This window comes from Drosophila kikkawai, chromosome 3L (genome assembly GCF_030179895.1).
Source record: "Drosophila kikkawai strain 14028-0561.14 chromosome 3L, DkikHiC1v2, whole genome shotgun sequence".
Lineage (NCBI taxonomy): Eukaryota > Metazoa > Arthropoda > Insecta > Diptera > Drosophilidae > Drosophila > Drosophila kikkawai.
This window is the reverse complement of record NC_091730.1, coordinates 7,844,253-7,859,817: the sequence shown is the minus strand read 5'-3', so window position 1 is coordinate 7,859,817 and position 15,565 is coordinate 7,844,253. Positions and strand designations below refer to the sequence as shown.

General features: G+C 44.1%; 4 protein-coding genes across 7 annotated transcripts; 2 read left to right on the top strand and 2 right to left on the bottom strand.

Annotated features, from left to right (window-relative positions):
• Window positions 1-114: 114 nt before the first annotated feature.
• Window positions 115-2,121, top strand: Faa (fumarylacetoacetate hydrolase). Its single transcript, XM_017164877.3, has 4 exons — window positions 115-292; window positions 666-883; window positions 993-1,594; window positions 1,678-2,121. Exons 1-4 carry the CDS (start codon window positions 206-208, stop codon window positions 2,022-2,024), a joined length of 1,254 nt encoding a protein of 417 aa, XP_017020366.1. The 5' UTR covers window positions 115-205; the 3' UTR covers window positions 2,025-2,121.
• Window positions 2,122-2,573: 452 nt separating this feature from the next.
• Window positions 2,574-10,414, top strand: wit (wishful thinking). Of its 3 annotated transcripts, none has more exons than XM_017165103.3 (6): window positions 2,574-2,842; window positions 6,186-6,359; window positions 6,428-6,652; window positions 6,722-7,291; window positions 7,351-8,174; window positions 8,230-10,414. In XM_017165103.3, exons 2-6 carry the CDS (start codon window positions 6,293-6,295, stop codon window positions 9,322-9,324), a joined length of 2,781 nt encoding a protein of 926 aa, XP_017020592.1. In that variant the 5' UTR covers window positions 2,574-2,842; window positions 6,186-6,292; the 3' UTR covers window positions 9,325-10,414. The 3 variants fall into 3 exon arrangements, with proteins under 3 accessions (XP_017020592.1, XP_017020591.1, XP_070141460.1); XM_017165102.3 differs by having other exon boundaries at window positions 6,183-6,359; XM_070285359.1 differs by lacking the exon at window positions 2,574-2,842 and adding an exon at window positions 5,932-6,069 and having other exon boundaries at window positions 6,183-6,359.
• On the bottom strand, window positions 10,384-12,609 carry dib (Cytochrome P450 302a1, mitochondrial). Of its 2 annotated transcripts, none has more exons than XM_017165105.3 (4): window positions 11,997-12,609; window positions 10,904-11,505; window positions 10,648-10,845; window positions 10,384-10,581 (listed from the first exon to the last, which is right to left on the bottom strand). In XM_017165105.3, the coding sequence occupies exons 1-4, from the start codon at window positions 12,550-12,552 to the stop codon at window positions 10,462-10,464; spliced, it is 1,476 nt and encodes a 491-aa protein (XP_017020594.1). In that variant the 5' UTR covers window positions 12,553-12,609; the 3' UTR covers window positions 10,384-10,461. The 2 variants fall into 2 exon arrangements, with proteins under 2 accessions (XP_017020594.1, XP_070141461.1); XM_070285360.1 differs by lacking the exon at window positions 11,997-12,609 and adding an exon at window positions 11,592-11,973.
• A 648-nt stretch (window positions 12,610-13,257) lies between these two features.
• On the bottom strand, window positions 13,258-15,531 carry Ugt305A1 (UDP-glycosyltransferase family 305 member A1). The gene is made up of 4 exons (XM_017164858.3): window positions 14,700-15,531; window positions 14,229-14,635; window positions 14,042-14,154; window positions 13,258-13,978 (listed from the first exon to the last, which is right to left on the bottom strand). The coding sequence occupies exons 1-4, from the start codon at window positions 15,350-15,352 to the stop codon at window positions 13,352-13,354; spliced, it is 1,800 nt and encodes a 599-aa protein (XP_017020347.1). The 5' UTR covers window positions 15,353-15,531; the 3' UTR covers window positions 13,258-13,351.
• Between the last annotated feature and the right edge of the window lie 34 nt (window positions 15,532-15,565).

The window sequence follows — 15,565 nt, the reverse complement described above, 5'->3', positions numbered from 1 at the left end:
TTTGGGGGCTTGGTTTTGTCAAGAGCAGAGAACAGGGCGAGATCTTGGGGGCTTTGGAGAACCTATATAAGGCGGATCGTTGAGTGAAAACCTCTCAGTTCTTATCCGACTCACTGTGGCTCCGCACAGCATTTTTTCGGTTCTCTGCTTCAGTTTATTGATTCGCCCTCACCTGCCCAAGTTTTCCACTTTGAGCGCTTTTAAAATGTCTGCCAGTTTTGTGCCAGTGCCAGCGGGTAGTGATTTTCCCCTGGAAAATCTGCCCTATGCTGTTTTCTCAACCCAGAACAATGTGAGTTATTTGTGGATATAATATTTAGTAATTAATTGCCATCCAACGAAGTCAACTGTTTCTACAGTTAACCATTGCTTTCTTAATCTCTTGAAATGCAATTTTCCTAGAACGTTTCTCTAGTTTTTCACAGCTCAAACTAACTTTCCATGTGACTTTAAGCCAGATCCACATGTTCTAGAATAAAATTCTAAAACAGAAACCGCTTTGCGGCATAGAATTTGCATACATCATCCAACACAAACTAGTTTGTTTACGAAAACAATATGCTAATCCCACCTTAAACTACCCAGCAACCAGCTCTGATAAGGCCTCAAAATCATATCGTATGTGAATGTCGTAAATGATATCTCTCTTTTTCTCAACCCCATAGAAAGTCCATCGCTTGTGTGTGGCCATTGGAGAGCATGTCCTGGACCTGAAAGCTGTCTCCCAACTGTATCCTGCTCAAGTTCAGAAGAGCCTGCAGGCAGAAACTTTGAACGAGCTTATGGGTCTGGACTTTGAAGCTTGGGATGTGGTAAGGACACAGACTCAGAAGCTTTTGACTAAGGGTTCCGAACTGGATCAGAATGTGGACTTGAAGGCGGTGTAAGTTAAAAAGGCTTTATAATACATTTTTAAAAAAAGAATTAAAATTTAAATTAAATAATTTTGTTTATTTTATTAAATTTAAACTCTCAAAATCCCCTTATTCCAGTTCCATTATCCCCCAAACAGAGATTAGCCTGCATCTGCCTGCCCAGATCGGTGACTACACCGATTTCTACTCGTCCATTCACCATGCCACCAATGTGGGCATCATGTTCCGTGGTCCGGATAATGCCCTGATGCCCAACTGGCGTCACCTGCCAGTGGGCTACCATGGACGTGCCAGTTCTGTGGTTGTTTCTGGAACCCCAATCCGTCGTCCTTTGGGACAAACACTGCCCGAGGGAGCGGAGAAGCCTGTCTTTGGAGCCTGCAAGCTTCTGGACTTTGAGCTGGAGATGGCCTTCTTCATTGGCGGCAAGGGCAATCAGCTGGGAGAACCCATCCGGGTGGATGAGGCCTGGAAGAATGTCTTTGGATTTACGCTGATGAACGACTGGAGTGCCAGGGACATTCAGAAGTGGGAGTATGTGCCATTGGGACCCTTTACGGCGAAGAATCTGGGCACTACCATTTCTCCTTGGGTGGTGCCCACGGCTGCCTTGAAGCCTTTCCTCCTGGATAACTTCCCCCAGGAACCGGAGGTGCTGCCCTATTTGCGCCAGAGTGTGCCTTTTAATTTTGATATTAACTTGGAGGTTTCTCTGAAGCGTAAGTTTACCTTTAAATATAAATATATTTAAAAATTTATCTTGTATGCAAATAATATTTATAAATATTTTTTTCCCATTCAGCCGCCGACCAGAACGAGTCCCGTATCTCCAAGTCGAACTTCAAGCACCTGTACTGGACACCACTACAGCAGATTGCTCACCACACAGTCACTGGCTGCAACCTTCGTCCGGGTGACCTAATGGCCTCTGGCACAATTTCTGGCGAGACCCCAGATTCGTATGGATCCTTGCTTGAGCTGTGCTGGCGGGGAACCAAGACTCTGGAGCTACCAGGTGGCAAGACCAGGAAGTTCCTGCAGGACTATGATGAAGTCATCATTCGCGGTCACTGCGAGAAGAATGGACTGCGTATAGGATTCGGAGAATGTGTGGGTCAAGTGCTGCCCGCCCATCCAGTGCCTCAGTAGGGAGGAATACCTAAGGATTAAGGATGAATTTCGTTGAATAAAGATACTTGTATGCATGAAATGAGAGTTAACTAAATTAAATGAAGTTAATTAAATATTTTTAATGCGTTATTATTGCAGAAAAAGAAAATTATTTTATTAATCCTATCAAAAAATTAAAATAAATTATGTAAATTATAAAAGTCAAACTGTTTTCGCTTTAATATTTTCCTTAGTGCACTTGTTAATAAGCTCAACAAGTGCTTAAAGCTGGCGCTCTCACTGTCAACTACGCTCTCTTGATATTTCTCTCTCTCTCTCTCTCCTCCTAACTCTCAGCTGCTCCCCACACAACTGTCTCGACCGCTCTCCGCTCCAATGGCTCCAATCGCTGTCTCCGCCATTCCACGTAGCTTCGTAAATACACGCATGCCGCTTCTCCAGCTCTCGCTTCTTCTTCTCTCGCTGCTTCCTCTTTGCCTGCCCCAAAACGAGCGCCAGCAGAGAAGCAGCAGCGGTGGGAGCAGCGAACCGCATTCGCATTCGCGCATTCATTCGTCGGTTGTCGGGCAAAGGTGGCGCAGCACAAACGGCGAACGGGGCGTATGAGTAGTGGCGCGCCTATCAAGCAAACTTGTTTAAAGTGCCATAAAAAAGCCACACAAAAAATCAGCAAAAAAAGCAGAAAGCAGACGCTACTGGCGCCGGGTCACAATAATAATTTTCGCGACGAGTGTGCAACTTTTTTTCGTAAGCTAAAAAAGTTAATATCATATAAAAACCAACAGCAAATCGCGGAACAAGTGCAGTGTCGAAAAATAATGCCCTGAATTCAGTGTGTAAGTGAGCCAAAAAAAGAAATGTCTACAAAATATTATGCACAATAAGTGCAAATGTTTTTTCCGCAAACAACGCAGGAAAATGTCTTGGAAAAATCAATTTTTAACTCCACTCTGCGCAAGCACACACAGACACATACACCCAGAAGAGAAAGGGCGGGCAGGCAGACTGTGCGGGCCAGGGCCACCCACCCTGGTGGAAAATTCTGTCTGCACACAGAGAACGTGCACTGGGAGGAAAATTAAATAGATTCGAAGAATATTTTTCAATTTATGCTATCTGAATGATGGGTGTGTTTTAATTTGAAATGTATCTTTGAAATACTTCTCCTGGAGTCTTTTTTTTAAATTATATAAAATAATAATATAAAATATTGAAAGAAATTTCCCTTTAAATTTGATTGTTTGTACAAATACTTAATTATTATTTATTTAATTTTTAAAATTTAATTTCCTTCCAAATAACTTTCGAAAAGTACAACTGAAATGACTTGAAAACTTTATTTAAATATCCTTAAAGATATCTTATTTTTTCGAGTGTAGAAAAAAGTCAACAAGAGACCTCCAAGAATCCATTCCATTCCCATCCAATGCCCATTCACGTTCCCTTCGCCATTGTTGTTGCTGGAGAGCTCTCTTTCGTGCCCTTCCCTTGCCTCTCCAGCTTGCACTTTTGTGTTTTTGCATTGATTTTCTACATCGCTCCGCCGAATGTCACAATTGCCAAATGCAGCTGAAAGAACGCAAAAGCAATGAAAGAAGATGAATCCCTCGGAACACTCGAACTCAGGCACACACGCAAACACACACTCAGGGAGCACATTTCAGATGCACTGCAGCATTCTTGTGGGGACATGGACAAATGCACACGCAGCACGCAAAAAGTTAATCAGGCTTCAGTAAAAATAACAAATACAAGGGGGCAAAAAAGAAACATAGTATGAAAAGAATAGGGGCTACGAAGATATTTGTATACCCTTTGTTAAATATATAGATGATAGTAATGCTATGTATTATTATAAGGGGTCTAAAATCACCGCTCTCTATTGCAAATAAATCTTTTTCTACAAGAATATAAAAATATATTCAATTTAAAAAAGAAGAGAATATATAATCTTGATACAAAAGAATTTCAATAGACTCTAGGGTATTCAAAATATTTGCTAAAAGAGTTTCAGGCAAAAGCTGAAACTGGGTGTACATATTTATAATTTCTCAAGAGATTTTTAAGCCAAAAAAATAGCAATAGAATCTCTAAGTTGTCTGATACCCTTGGATTTGAGAATAAATAGAGCAAGTCAAATAATATTTCTACAGATACAATTGTGGATATTCCCAGGTATTCTTTTTCATTAATTTGATTAATTTAATGATATTATAAAATCCCTTAAATATTTATTTTATATTTTATATTGCCTTAATTAATCTACATGTCATTCCCCAAAAGCCCTAGGGTATTGAGCAGTATTTGCAATTAACTGGCGCCGTCGGCTATCGTGCGAGAGCAGCCGGCGGTCACCAGCTCCTCCTCCCCCTCGATTCTCCATGCCGCACTTGAGACAGCGCCAGAAGAACCTGTTTTGGCGCGTCAGAGAGACACTGAGAAGAGTCTTCTGCTGCTCTCTTTGGCCTGCAGTCTGCGCATGTGGCGGACAAGGAATAAGAGTGGCAAGGCGTGAGAGTAGAGAGCATTTTCCCCACTGCCGCCCCGTCAAAATTATTATTGTGCTATAAATTTGAGAATTACAAAAAACAAATACTGTTGATAACGGAAATTTGCTTTTGAATCTGATCGTTGATAGCCGGTTCTCCTACTGCCAATTCTTCTCCTCCAGAGCATTCTCTTACAGATAGTTATGTGCATCTTCCAGAGATTGTTCTGGTGCGGGGAAATCTGGTTTTTATAGATGACATTATTATATTGATGATTAGGAGATGTTAATGAGCTGGCACCTGGTGGAATTTTAATTATAATTAAGTAATATTTTCTGGATATCTTGGAATATCTAAGGTATAATCTTTTAGGTAATATTTTCCAAAAGATCGAACACAGCCTTCTTTGGGGTAAGTTTCATTTTAGTTTTGACTAAAATATCAGACAGAGAATGAGATATAACTTAAATAATAATATTTCTTAAATTAAATTTAATATACTCCCATATATTTTTTTAACATTTTTCTAATCTCGTCACGTAACCATCTCTAATAGCAATGCCTATCGCATAGAAGCATAGGGCAGAGATAGGCTAAGATAGTACAAGCTCTTGCTTTCATTCTTAATTTATTTTTAAGAAGTTCATGAATTGGAAACACCATAAATAATTGACGTAGATAGCAGAGGTAGATTTCATAATCGCGTGATAAGTGTATCCTGCCTCTTTCGTTTTGATAAAATGTGCTTATCGCGCTTCAAATTTCATGCCCCGTCACCCACAATTAACCCAAATGTCGCCAATGCAAATTCGTTACCAGAGCGCGGCTAGGTAAAAGTAAAAATACATCCATACATATTTATATATTTACACATGTGTATATAGAACACATACCCTCTAATTGGAGAGGAGTCAGGCGTAATAATTTCATCCAGCCACATAATTAATGCCTGCAAAATTTTCTAATCAACGCCGGGTTGTGAGCAGGGCAGACATGGAGAATGTGTATTTGCTTACTTCTTAATCTTGGGGTATATATGAACCTTTTAAAAATAAACTTTAAAATAAGTATAGAGGAAAAATGTATATCTCAAAAGTGGGTGGATAGAATAGGGAAAGTTATGAAGATACAATCATTTAAGTAAGCCTTTAGGACATACCTGAAAATGTAAAATTTAGTTTAAAAATCCTTAAAGTTAAAGTATTCATTTTTAGAATTTATTCCTATATAGAAGTATTTACAATTCGATATCATCTTCGTAGCATTCAAGCGTAACTGAAAATGATTTTTGCTTATTCTGGCGGCGCCTGGTTCCAAATGGGTTCCAAAGTGCAACAGTTCCCCCGAGACTTGGAGTGGGTGGCTGCCGGCAGTTACCGAGCGTCCCCCGATCGTCTCCTCACGAGAGAGACACTACGTGATCGCGGAACTTCGGGTTCGGGATGGAGGATTGTGGTGGAATCGTAGAATTGTTTGAGTATTTGGGTCTGAGCATTATCGTCGGCCGTTGGCTTGATAAAGTCGCTGAGCTTGCAAATTGTCATCGCTTATTGATACATTAGCCGACTGGGAGAGTGAGTGGGGTTGGGAAAGGGTGCGAGTGTGTCGCAGACAATTGATAATTCCTGCGTAGATGCTATTTATAAAGAAGTCAACACGAGATTTACATACAATCACGCTCTTTCAGCAGTTTCAGGTTCCGCAAAATGCCGTAAAATTGGATAGCATTTGTTGGCCAGTCAAAATCACCTGAAAAAATATCAACCAAAGGGTAGCTTCTCAAATAACTTATCAGACATGAATTGGGTTATCTACAGTTCTTGGTCGTGGCTGCTGCTGGCCGTGATCTCCCTGGGCAGAGCCTGTGAGTATTTAAATATTAATTATTAAAAGTAAAAGTATTTATTAATTGAATTTTCTCCTATACATTAGCACCTGTGCCCAGTCGCCAGTATAGCTGCATGAGCTACCAGGAGAACGACAACTCGTTCCACGACGATGACACCGACCAGGATGTTAGCAACGAACTGCAAGAGCAGCAAATAGAATCCACTGTACTGCCCGACGAGCCACACCAGCGGACCTGCTCCGATGGTTATACCTTCTGCTTTACTCTATGGAATCAGACGGCCAATGAGACAAGGGTTGTCAAGCAGGGTGAGTTCATCTAGGAGAAGAATTCCTGAAGTTTTAGTATACTTAAATCCTGTATAAATCTCCCCCTAGGTTGCTGGAAAGACAACACAGATCGTCCTTCGATCTGCAGCCATTCGGAGTGCACCAGCTCGGCGCCCACCTCGAAGACCAACTCCCTGTACTACTGCTGCTGCTCTGGAGATGTGTGCAATAACCACTATGCCGTGGTGGAGCCAGCACCTCTGGAACTGGGCTCCAACGATGCCAGATCTTCAATCACAAACCGAGCCACGGCAAAGCAGCAACAATCCTTCATGGCCAGCACAATGTTGGGCTTTGCTGGTGGGGTAACTGCCCTCATGATTGGCATCTTCTTTGCCGTTCAGTATTGCCGCGGTCCCAAAGAAAAATCCGAGCCGGAGGAGTCACCACTGGCACCATCGGGTCCCGGTTACAGTTCCAATCTGCGGAACGTGGACAATATGAATCTGATTGGGATGCTGGGCAGCGGCAAGTATGGAACTGTGATGAAGGGTCTGCTGCACGACCAGGAAGTGGCCGTTAAAATCTATCCCGAAGAGCATCACCAGTACTATGTGAACGAGAGGAATATATATGCCCTGCCCTTGATGGATTGTCCAGCGCTGCTAAGCTATTTTGGTTAGAATCATCCAGAAAATAAAATTATTTCTTATTAAATAATGTATCCCCAATTTCAGGCTACGATGAACGTTGCACAATGGATGGCCGCATGGAGTACCAGCTGGTGCTCTCCCTGGCTCCCCTGGGATGCCTTCAGGACTGGCTGATAGCCAACACCATGACCTTCAGCCAGTGCTGCGGCATGCTGCGGTCCATCACCCGGGGCATATCCCATCTGCACACGGAACTCCGGTTGGGGGATCAGCACAAGCCGTGTGTGGCCCATCGGGACATCAACACCCGAAACGTGCTCGTCCAGGCTGATCTAAGCTGTTGCATTGCGGACTTTGGATTTGCCTTGAAGGTTTTCGGATCCAAGTACGAGTACAAGGGAGAGGTGGCCATGGCGGAGACAAAGAGCATCAACGAAGTGGGCACCCTGCGCTACATGGCTCCGGAATTGCTGGAGGGAGCGGTGAATCTACGAGACTGCGAGACCTCCTTGAAGCAGATGGATGTTTATGCTTTGGGATTGGTTCTCTGGGAAGTGGCCACACGCTGCTCGGACTTCTATGCCCCTGGCCAGGCTACGCCACCGTACAAGGCTCCATATGAGCAGGAGGTGGGCTCCCATCCCAGCTTCGATCAGATGCAGGCTCTGGTGGTGCGGCACAAGGCGCGTCCGCTCTTCCCCGCCGGCTGGGGTGGCGGAGCAGCGGCCAAGGTGGTAAGGGACACCTGTGAGGATTGCTGGGACCATGACGCGGACGCCAGGCTGACTTCGTTGTGTGCCGAAGAGCGCATGCAGGAGATGTCTGGGCTAAGGCCACGAGCCCAGGCACAGCCGGCCAGTCCCCTTCTGAATACCAACAATCTGGTGGCTACACCAAACTCGGAGCAGGTGAGTTTGACTTGAAAACATATTAAACTCCTAGATGCTAATCCCTCTTTTGCAGGGCATCAATGCCATAGCCGTGGCAATCACAACGACCACTACATCAGCAGCAGTGCATCACCAGATGAGCTCCGACACTGTTGGCCTCATCCAGCCGCCACCCAACCAACAGCTGCCAGCAGCTGCTCTGGAACGGGAGAAGAATCACCTGAGCTATCCCCAGCTGCAGCTGCAGCCGTATCAGGGCAGGAATCCCTGCCAGGAGCGTAACCTAGCACCGCTGCCCTTGCGCACTCCCCCGGTCCTGGTGGAACGGAGCAAGAAGCACAGTTTCCAGACACAGCCGCAGGAGAACTCACTGTCCTGCCTGGAGCACGACGTGAGTGTGGAGGAGCTGATAGCCAATCATCACAATCACCAGCAACAGCAGCAGCAACACCAGCAGAAGAACACCATAGTCAGCATTGCCGGGACCAATACAAATCCCAGCCTGGGTCAGGGATTTCCCAAGCAACAGAACACGGACCACAAGCTCAGGGGATGGCATGGGGTTAGGGCTCTGATCCACAAGAAGCTCTTCCGCAAGGAACACGCCGAGGAGCTGTGCCGGCAACTGCAGCTGGGCGAGGAGAAATCCAATCTGGTGACGGCACTGCGTCGACCCAATAACTTAGACTTGAGTCCCCGGCTGGACAAGCCTACGCCGATTCAGCTGCGGAGTGCGGAGCAGCGCAGTGGGACACCAGCACACATAGTGCCCAGATCCCTGTCGAGCAGCCTGATCAAGCACATGAATGGGAGCAGCAGCAGCACCAACAACAACTCCATCCTCAGTCATGGAAGCGAGCTGCAGACCCTCACCCGACCCGCTACAAAGCGAAGGCCTGGCCACCTGCGCACCAACTCCCTGATGGCCACCACCACCACGGGTCACCAGGGTCCGCCCACGGAGCAGCAGATGCGACGCCAGCATAGCCTGGAGGTTTTCCGTGAGGTGTTTAGCGGACGGGGGAGTAGCGAGCGACTGAGGGATCCCAGCGAAAGGGTCAAAACACCAGGAGATGTCCCACCTTCTGTGAGGAAGGCCAGGGCCAGCAAGACCCTCAGCCTGTACGATGATCGTATGATGGACTCATCGCTGCTCAACATTCTCTAGCATGAGGAGGTCCTGCTGCTGGAACTATAAGCTAGGCAGCAGGACACGGAACTGGACTCATATCTCATCCTTCATCGAACACATATTCAACGATAGCCATAAAGTAGAAGACTCGAATCGCTTCCTGAAACAGTCTTCTCACATAAAGTAAAGGACAGAAAGGGGCACTGTTTGGGGTTTTCAGATTCTTTCGATTTCAGAGGAACATCAATATAGTGAAAGGCTTCCAAGAGATTTCAGAACCTTTTCTTAATCTAAAAGAACATTCAAATCGAAAGAACTCAGTTTATATGGAAACCCCAAATATATCCCTCATGAAATCATTTATTTTTCGAACATAACATAGCGGGAAGTAAAGTTCACAGATAGTACGTGTATATCTAGATGTATTTTTTCACCAATCATCCTAGCGTGTAGTGCGGCAAACAACCAAAGTCCTTATAGGTTAGATCAGACTAGAATCGTACGGAGTATCAGTATATAGAGCAGGCAAGCTGCCCCACAACCATATATATATATTTTTGACTTGAACTTGAACTGGGACAAGAGCGAAACAGGTAGTAGACTATATAGTTTATATATATGTGTATGTATGTAAGCGGTTTTCACTCGAGTTGAGCTTAAGGACAACAAAGGGAGGAGAGTGAGGAGCTAGGGGCTAGGTCGGACCACTTTTATAGAGCCATATATGCTAACGATTCCCATATATCTATAATTAAACATTGTACTGGAATATTTAGTCACCACAACACATACAACACATACGAGCAATCGTCGGGATTGTCGTAAAGAGCACAAAATACTCGAATTTGAAGTATTTGGTTAATAATTTCTAAACCCAACTTCTTATGAGCAAAAGACAGCCCCGAAACTCATGGCAAAACAATCCATTTATTCGAGTATTTGGCAGCCCAAATCTTTTGGATGAATTTTCAATGAATGCCTTTTTGTCGTTCTCTTTAGTACTTAGACCAAAACACCCGCAGCCTTTCAATCACATTAAATGCAAGTCTAGTTATATATAATTTACACTAATTATAAACTAATTTAATACAATTAATAAACGAATTATTTAAAAATTGTACAAAAAGTCTGTTTTCTCTCAGAAGTAGTTTGCATAAGACTTAAATGTAGAGCCTAGTCGGTACGTGGTTTCAGCTCGATGAGAACTGGAGCATCGGGTTTGTTTATCAGCAGGGTCTTGACATCCAGCTGAGCATCGGAGCCGCTCCAAATCAGTTCAAAGTGGCGCACCATCTGGTAATCAAATTAAAGAAATGAAATAAGTAATTACAAAGCTGGAGGGGATTGCTGTGCACTCACCCGGAGCAGCAGAATGTGCATGTTCTGCTCGGCCAGGCGACGGGCTATGCAGGCCCTCATTCCGTGACCGAAGGGAAGGACTAGATATGGATTCAAGGCACTGCGGTGCTGAAGCCAACGATCTGGCTTGAACATCAAAGGTTCCTCAAAGTGCTGGGCCAGCCGACAGGCCACCATGTTCTGGGTCACCACGGTGGTCTACATATTAGATATAATATAGTATTTTAAAAATATGAATTTCCAATTTAAAACTCACCCCCTTAGGCACAAAGTAGCCACTGAAAACTGCATCCTGGTTGAGGATTCTACCCACACCCACAGCTATGGGATTTAGGCGCAAAGATTCCTTGAGCACAGCCCTAGTGTAGGTGATATCGGTGCGCAGGACATCCGCCGATAAGGACTCCTTGGGATTGGGTAACACTCGCTTGGCCTCTTCGTAGAGTCGCTGCTGCACCTCGGGATTCCTGGCCACATGATAGAGCAGAAAAGCAGAGGCATACGAGGTGGTATCGATGCCTGCCAGGAGCAAATCTGCAGCTGTTCCCACCACATCACTGCGATCCAGTTCGGGATTTTTTAGGTATGCTGAGATAAGCGAGGAACCCACCGAACCATTGCTTATGTTCTCTTCCAGAAGTTCCAGAGCCACTCCCTCCATGAAGGACTGGGCTTGGCTCAGCTTTCGATAGCTGGGTGTCTCTAGGAAACGCCACAACTGAAGACCCTGATCGGTGGGCAGGATACAACTGTTTGTGGTCTCGGCGGCATGCATTAAGCGGGTGGAGCGGGACTCAGCATCCTGCTCCTTGTGGGAAAAGGACTGCAGGCGGGCCCCAAAGGTGAGCAGGCAGGTTACTAAGTGAGGGGATTATAAAAGAAAGTGTAAGTATATTTAAAAATATATTTATATTTACTTAAGGAATGTATAAAAACCTACTCACTCATTACATTTTCTACACTTTTAATTTTTACTACAAAAGATATATCCTAATATTTAAAAAATATTTTATTAGGAAGCCTTCCTTGCTCTTAAAATCTTCTCAAATCCTTTCTTTAACGCAAAGTACTTCTACACTTGACAATGTCTCAAACGACTTTGAATACTGAATCGCAAAGCAAATGATATTTAAACCTTTCGTCGTCAGCAGTTAGCTCTGCAGGTTTCTGTTGTATCAGCCTTATAAAACTAACATGACTTGGTAATTTACATAGCAACGGTATTTTTAGCGAAAACCTTGCTGGAAATAATTCAATTCCACCGGAGATTGCTTCACCGTGAATCTGACTTTCAAATCCTAGCTAGAATATATAATTTCCATGCGATCTGTGATCGATCTCTTACTTACATTCCAAATTCAATCTGGTGAGTTTGGGAAGCATGTCGATGGCCACACTGCCGTCATCCCGTGACTCTTGGAGAAATCTCAGGAACTCCTGAGTGACGCCGTCCACTTGGTTAACGAAGCCACGCACACTCTTCGGAGCACTAAGCTCCTTTTGGAGCTGGGCACGTAGGCGCCACCAGTCCGGACCATTGGTGGGCAGCAGACCGGTGGTCTTGTACACTTCCGGTCGCTTCTGGCGGTACTGGGCCAGAGCCAGGTGACTCCTCCGCTGCGGACAGTCGCGCTCGTTGAGCAGCAAGGCAATGTCCCGGGGATCGTACAGCCAGACGATGTCCTGGCGGGGCACTATGACTTCCCTGACAATGGCCCCGTACTTCTCGTACTTATCCTGCCCGGCCTGGTGTAGCTTCTGCCAAGAGTAGGATCCGATTCCAGGCAGATAGTTGTAGAGATTGCCCATCCCAAAGGGACCACGAGGCCCGGGAATGGCCTCGTAGGGTTTGGCAAAGGTGCACTGACGCGACGTGCAGCTGATCTTGAGCAGTTTCGTCAGCATTTCTCTGGGTTCTCTGGATGTCTTTTCACGGCAAATTCTGGAAATGCACTAAAGACAGCATGGGCCTTCGGGGTTTTATTGCTGCTGCTGGCTCAGCATTCGGGTTTTGCACCCGGAACGGATCGCCTCTATTGTCTCACTTGTCGCAAAAGCCATAAAATAAACTCGGGAGGAGGTTGTGTGCCTACCTGATGAATCTACCACGGTTTAGTCTACCTGAGGTGGTAATCTCTTAAGACAAACGAGCTCTTGGGTAATCTCTTTAGTTGGAAGAGAGTTTTATTCGGAGAAGTCTGGAATGCAGGAATTGTGGCATGTGGTATACTTTTAGGAGGGAATAAGTATAATTTTAGTTAAAATATATATATATATAATTCTAAAATGTTTAAATAGTTAATTTATAAACTTTACCAGACATAGGCAAAATAATCAACCTAGATATCCATATACCTAAAAGGAAACTAATTTAAACAATTAATCCCCTATTTTAAATCACATAAAAATGATTGAGCTTCAAGACTTAAGATTTCTTAAGCTTCGCTTGAATTTACATTTAAATGGACAGCCTGCCAAAAAAGGTAACCCGCAAATATAGGTTAAAACCCCAAAAAGGCAGTGACAAATGTTTATTTTTTGCAAACTCATAAATTAATTCAACACTCATGACTAAAATTGTGTCAAAATAAAAATAAAAACTGCTAGAAATAGGGAGATTGTTACTACATTTATTTATTACCAGTCTTTATATGTTGTAAAATATTTTTGTGTATTAAAAATACAAACAGCCTGAGAAAGCTCATCAATCCTCCTTTTTATCCAGCAAAGTCTTCTCTTCTTGGATGAGCAACAAATCCTCATCTGTGAGATTGTTTTCTTCTGCCAATCCATCTACTCCTTTTGGAATGTCTGACTGATTTTCTGAGAGTAACTCCATTTCACCTTCGATTAATTCTTCTTTTAAATCTTCCATTAAACTGACGTTTTGTTCTAAAATCGTCTTATTCTCGGGCATTGTTTTCTCGACCACCTTCTTAATCTTTTTGCGTTTTTTTAGCTCCTTTTTCTTGGGGGCTTCTACGAGTTTAGAAATTACGCTCAACAAATTTAAAACGAAGAACAGAAAGAGGAGAAACGGCACTGCCAGGACATCCAAAGAGTGGGCAACAAAGAAATTCTGGTCAATGGCCTCCACTTGGGCGAGATGCCTATAGAAACGTGGCTCGGCAATCAATTTTTCAGCATGCCAAATGGCGATTTCAATAGGGGATTGCTGGCGGGCAAGAAAGTTCTGCTGGGCCTGGTACAGAACGGTGGTAAATTGTTGGACATCGAGGATCAATTGGAGGGCATCATGGAAGGATTGCAGATGGAAATCCTTGGCCGAAAGCATTACACCCAAGCGGCGTTCTTTAACACGCTGAGCAGTCTGCATAATGATTTGTATTAATAAATAAACTAAATAAATATAACTTCTCTAATTTTCACTCACATTAAACTGCTCCAAATTCACGGGAAGAACAACCATGGGTACGCCATAAAAAACTGCTTCCTGGACACTAAAACTGTCGCCATGATTGAGAAAGCCTTTAACAGCAGACATAGCTGAAAATTATCAACAATTTTTAATAATAATAAATACATAAATTATGTTAAATAATATTTAATATTATTCTCACCTAGAATATCCTGTTGTAGGGACTGATCATTATGAAGTGTTAACAAATTTGGCATTTCCGCTGGCAGGACTTTCATCTCCTTAACATTCCAAATGAAACCACAGTTGGGATTGTCGTGTATCATTTGGACCATAGACTCAATTCCCTGGCCAATCGACTCGATGTAAGGCAAATTGATGTACACAATGCCGTAGATGAATTTTTCCGTAAACTTTTCTATATAATCAGGCAAAGGACTGATCTCTTGTTTGATGTGAAGTCCACTCACTTCGATGACGCCTGGCGGCAGATTCTGAACATAATCCACGACAGGATGTGTGTTGAGTAACACCAGTTGCAACTTGGGAAAAACTTTTCCCGTGGACACGGTTTTAGAAAGAACGGGACGAATGATTACCCAGTTGATTCTATAAAGCCATAATTATAAATTATATATTGCAAAGAATAATTATTCCCTTAACAGCTACTCACATTGGCTCGCCCAAGTACATGATGTGATTGTGCAAACGATTCCAAAATCCCATGTTCTTGGGTACCTGGCTGAGATGGTGCGGAGTCCTGGCCGCACTTATAGTGTCCTCCGCCTGGAGCAGGGAGATCAGGTCCGGGGTGAGTTTGCCAGCACTCAAACCGAGAACGGGTATAGGGTCCCAGCTGGGCACCAGATCCATGAGACAATTTGCCCCCTCAGTGATATCCGTGATTATCAGATCGAATTCCTGAGAGACTTGAGTTACCAGCTCGGGCAGCAGCCGTTTAAAGGTTTCGGACCCCATGATTGATTGGCAGCTGCCCAGGATAACTTCGTACCAGACCAGAAGCTGCTTGAGAGCCATCATCGGCTGATACTTCCCAGTTTCTTTGTCCAAGAAGTGCTTTTGCATCACGTCGTAGTCATTGGGCAAATGGCTGTAGACCAGCCCCTCCCTGGGAGTTAGTTTCAGCTCAGAGCTGCTGAGCACCGACAGGTGGTGGCCTTTGGCTAGCAAAGCCTCAAAGAGCGGAAGCGACCAGCTAGGATTATTGTGCTTAGCAGAACTCACCAAACACAGGATTTGAGCCGCCTCCAGGAAGCAGAAGCTTCCCAGTAGAAGGAGTACCGGCAGCAAAGCGACAGTCTTCATTGCTCCAGTTTCTGTTCACCACTGAGTCACGTTTGTTGCTGGTTAACCGGCACCGATAAGATTTACCTTTCTTTTTTTTTTGTAATGGATTTGTCGAGTAGATAAGGTTCCCCTCTTTTGGGAGATATGGGACCGAATGACACCAACGAATGTGTATGGACTGTTTGTAACAAGCAACTGAAGCAATGGTTGCTTGATAATAAAAGTTGGTTG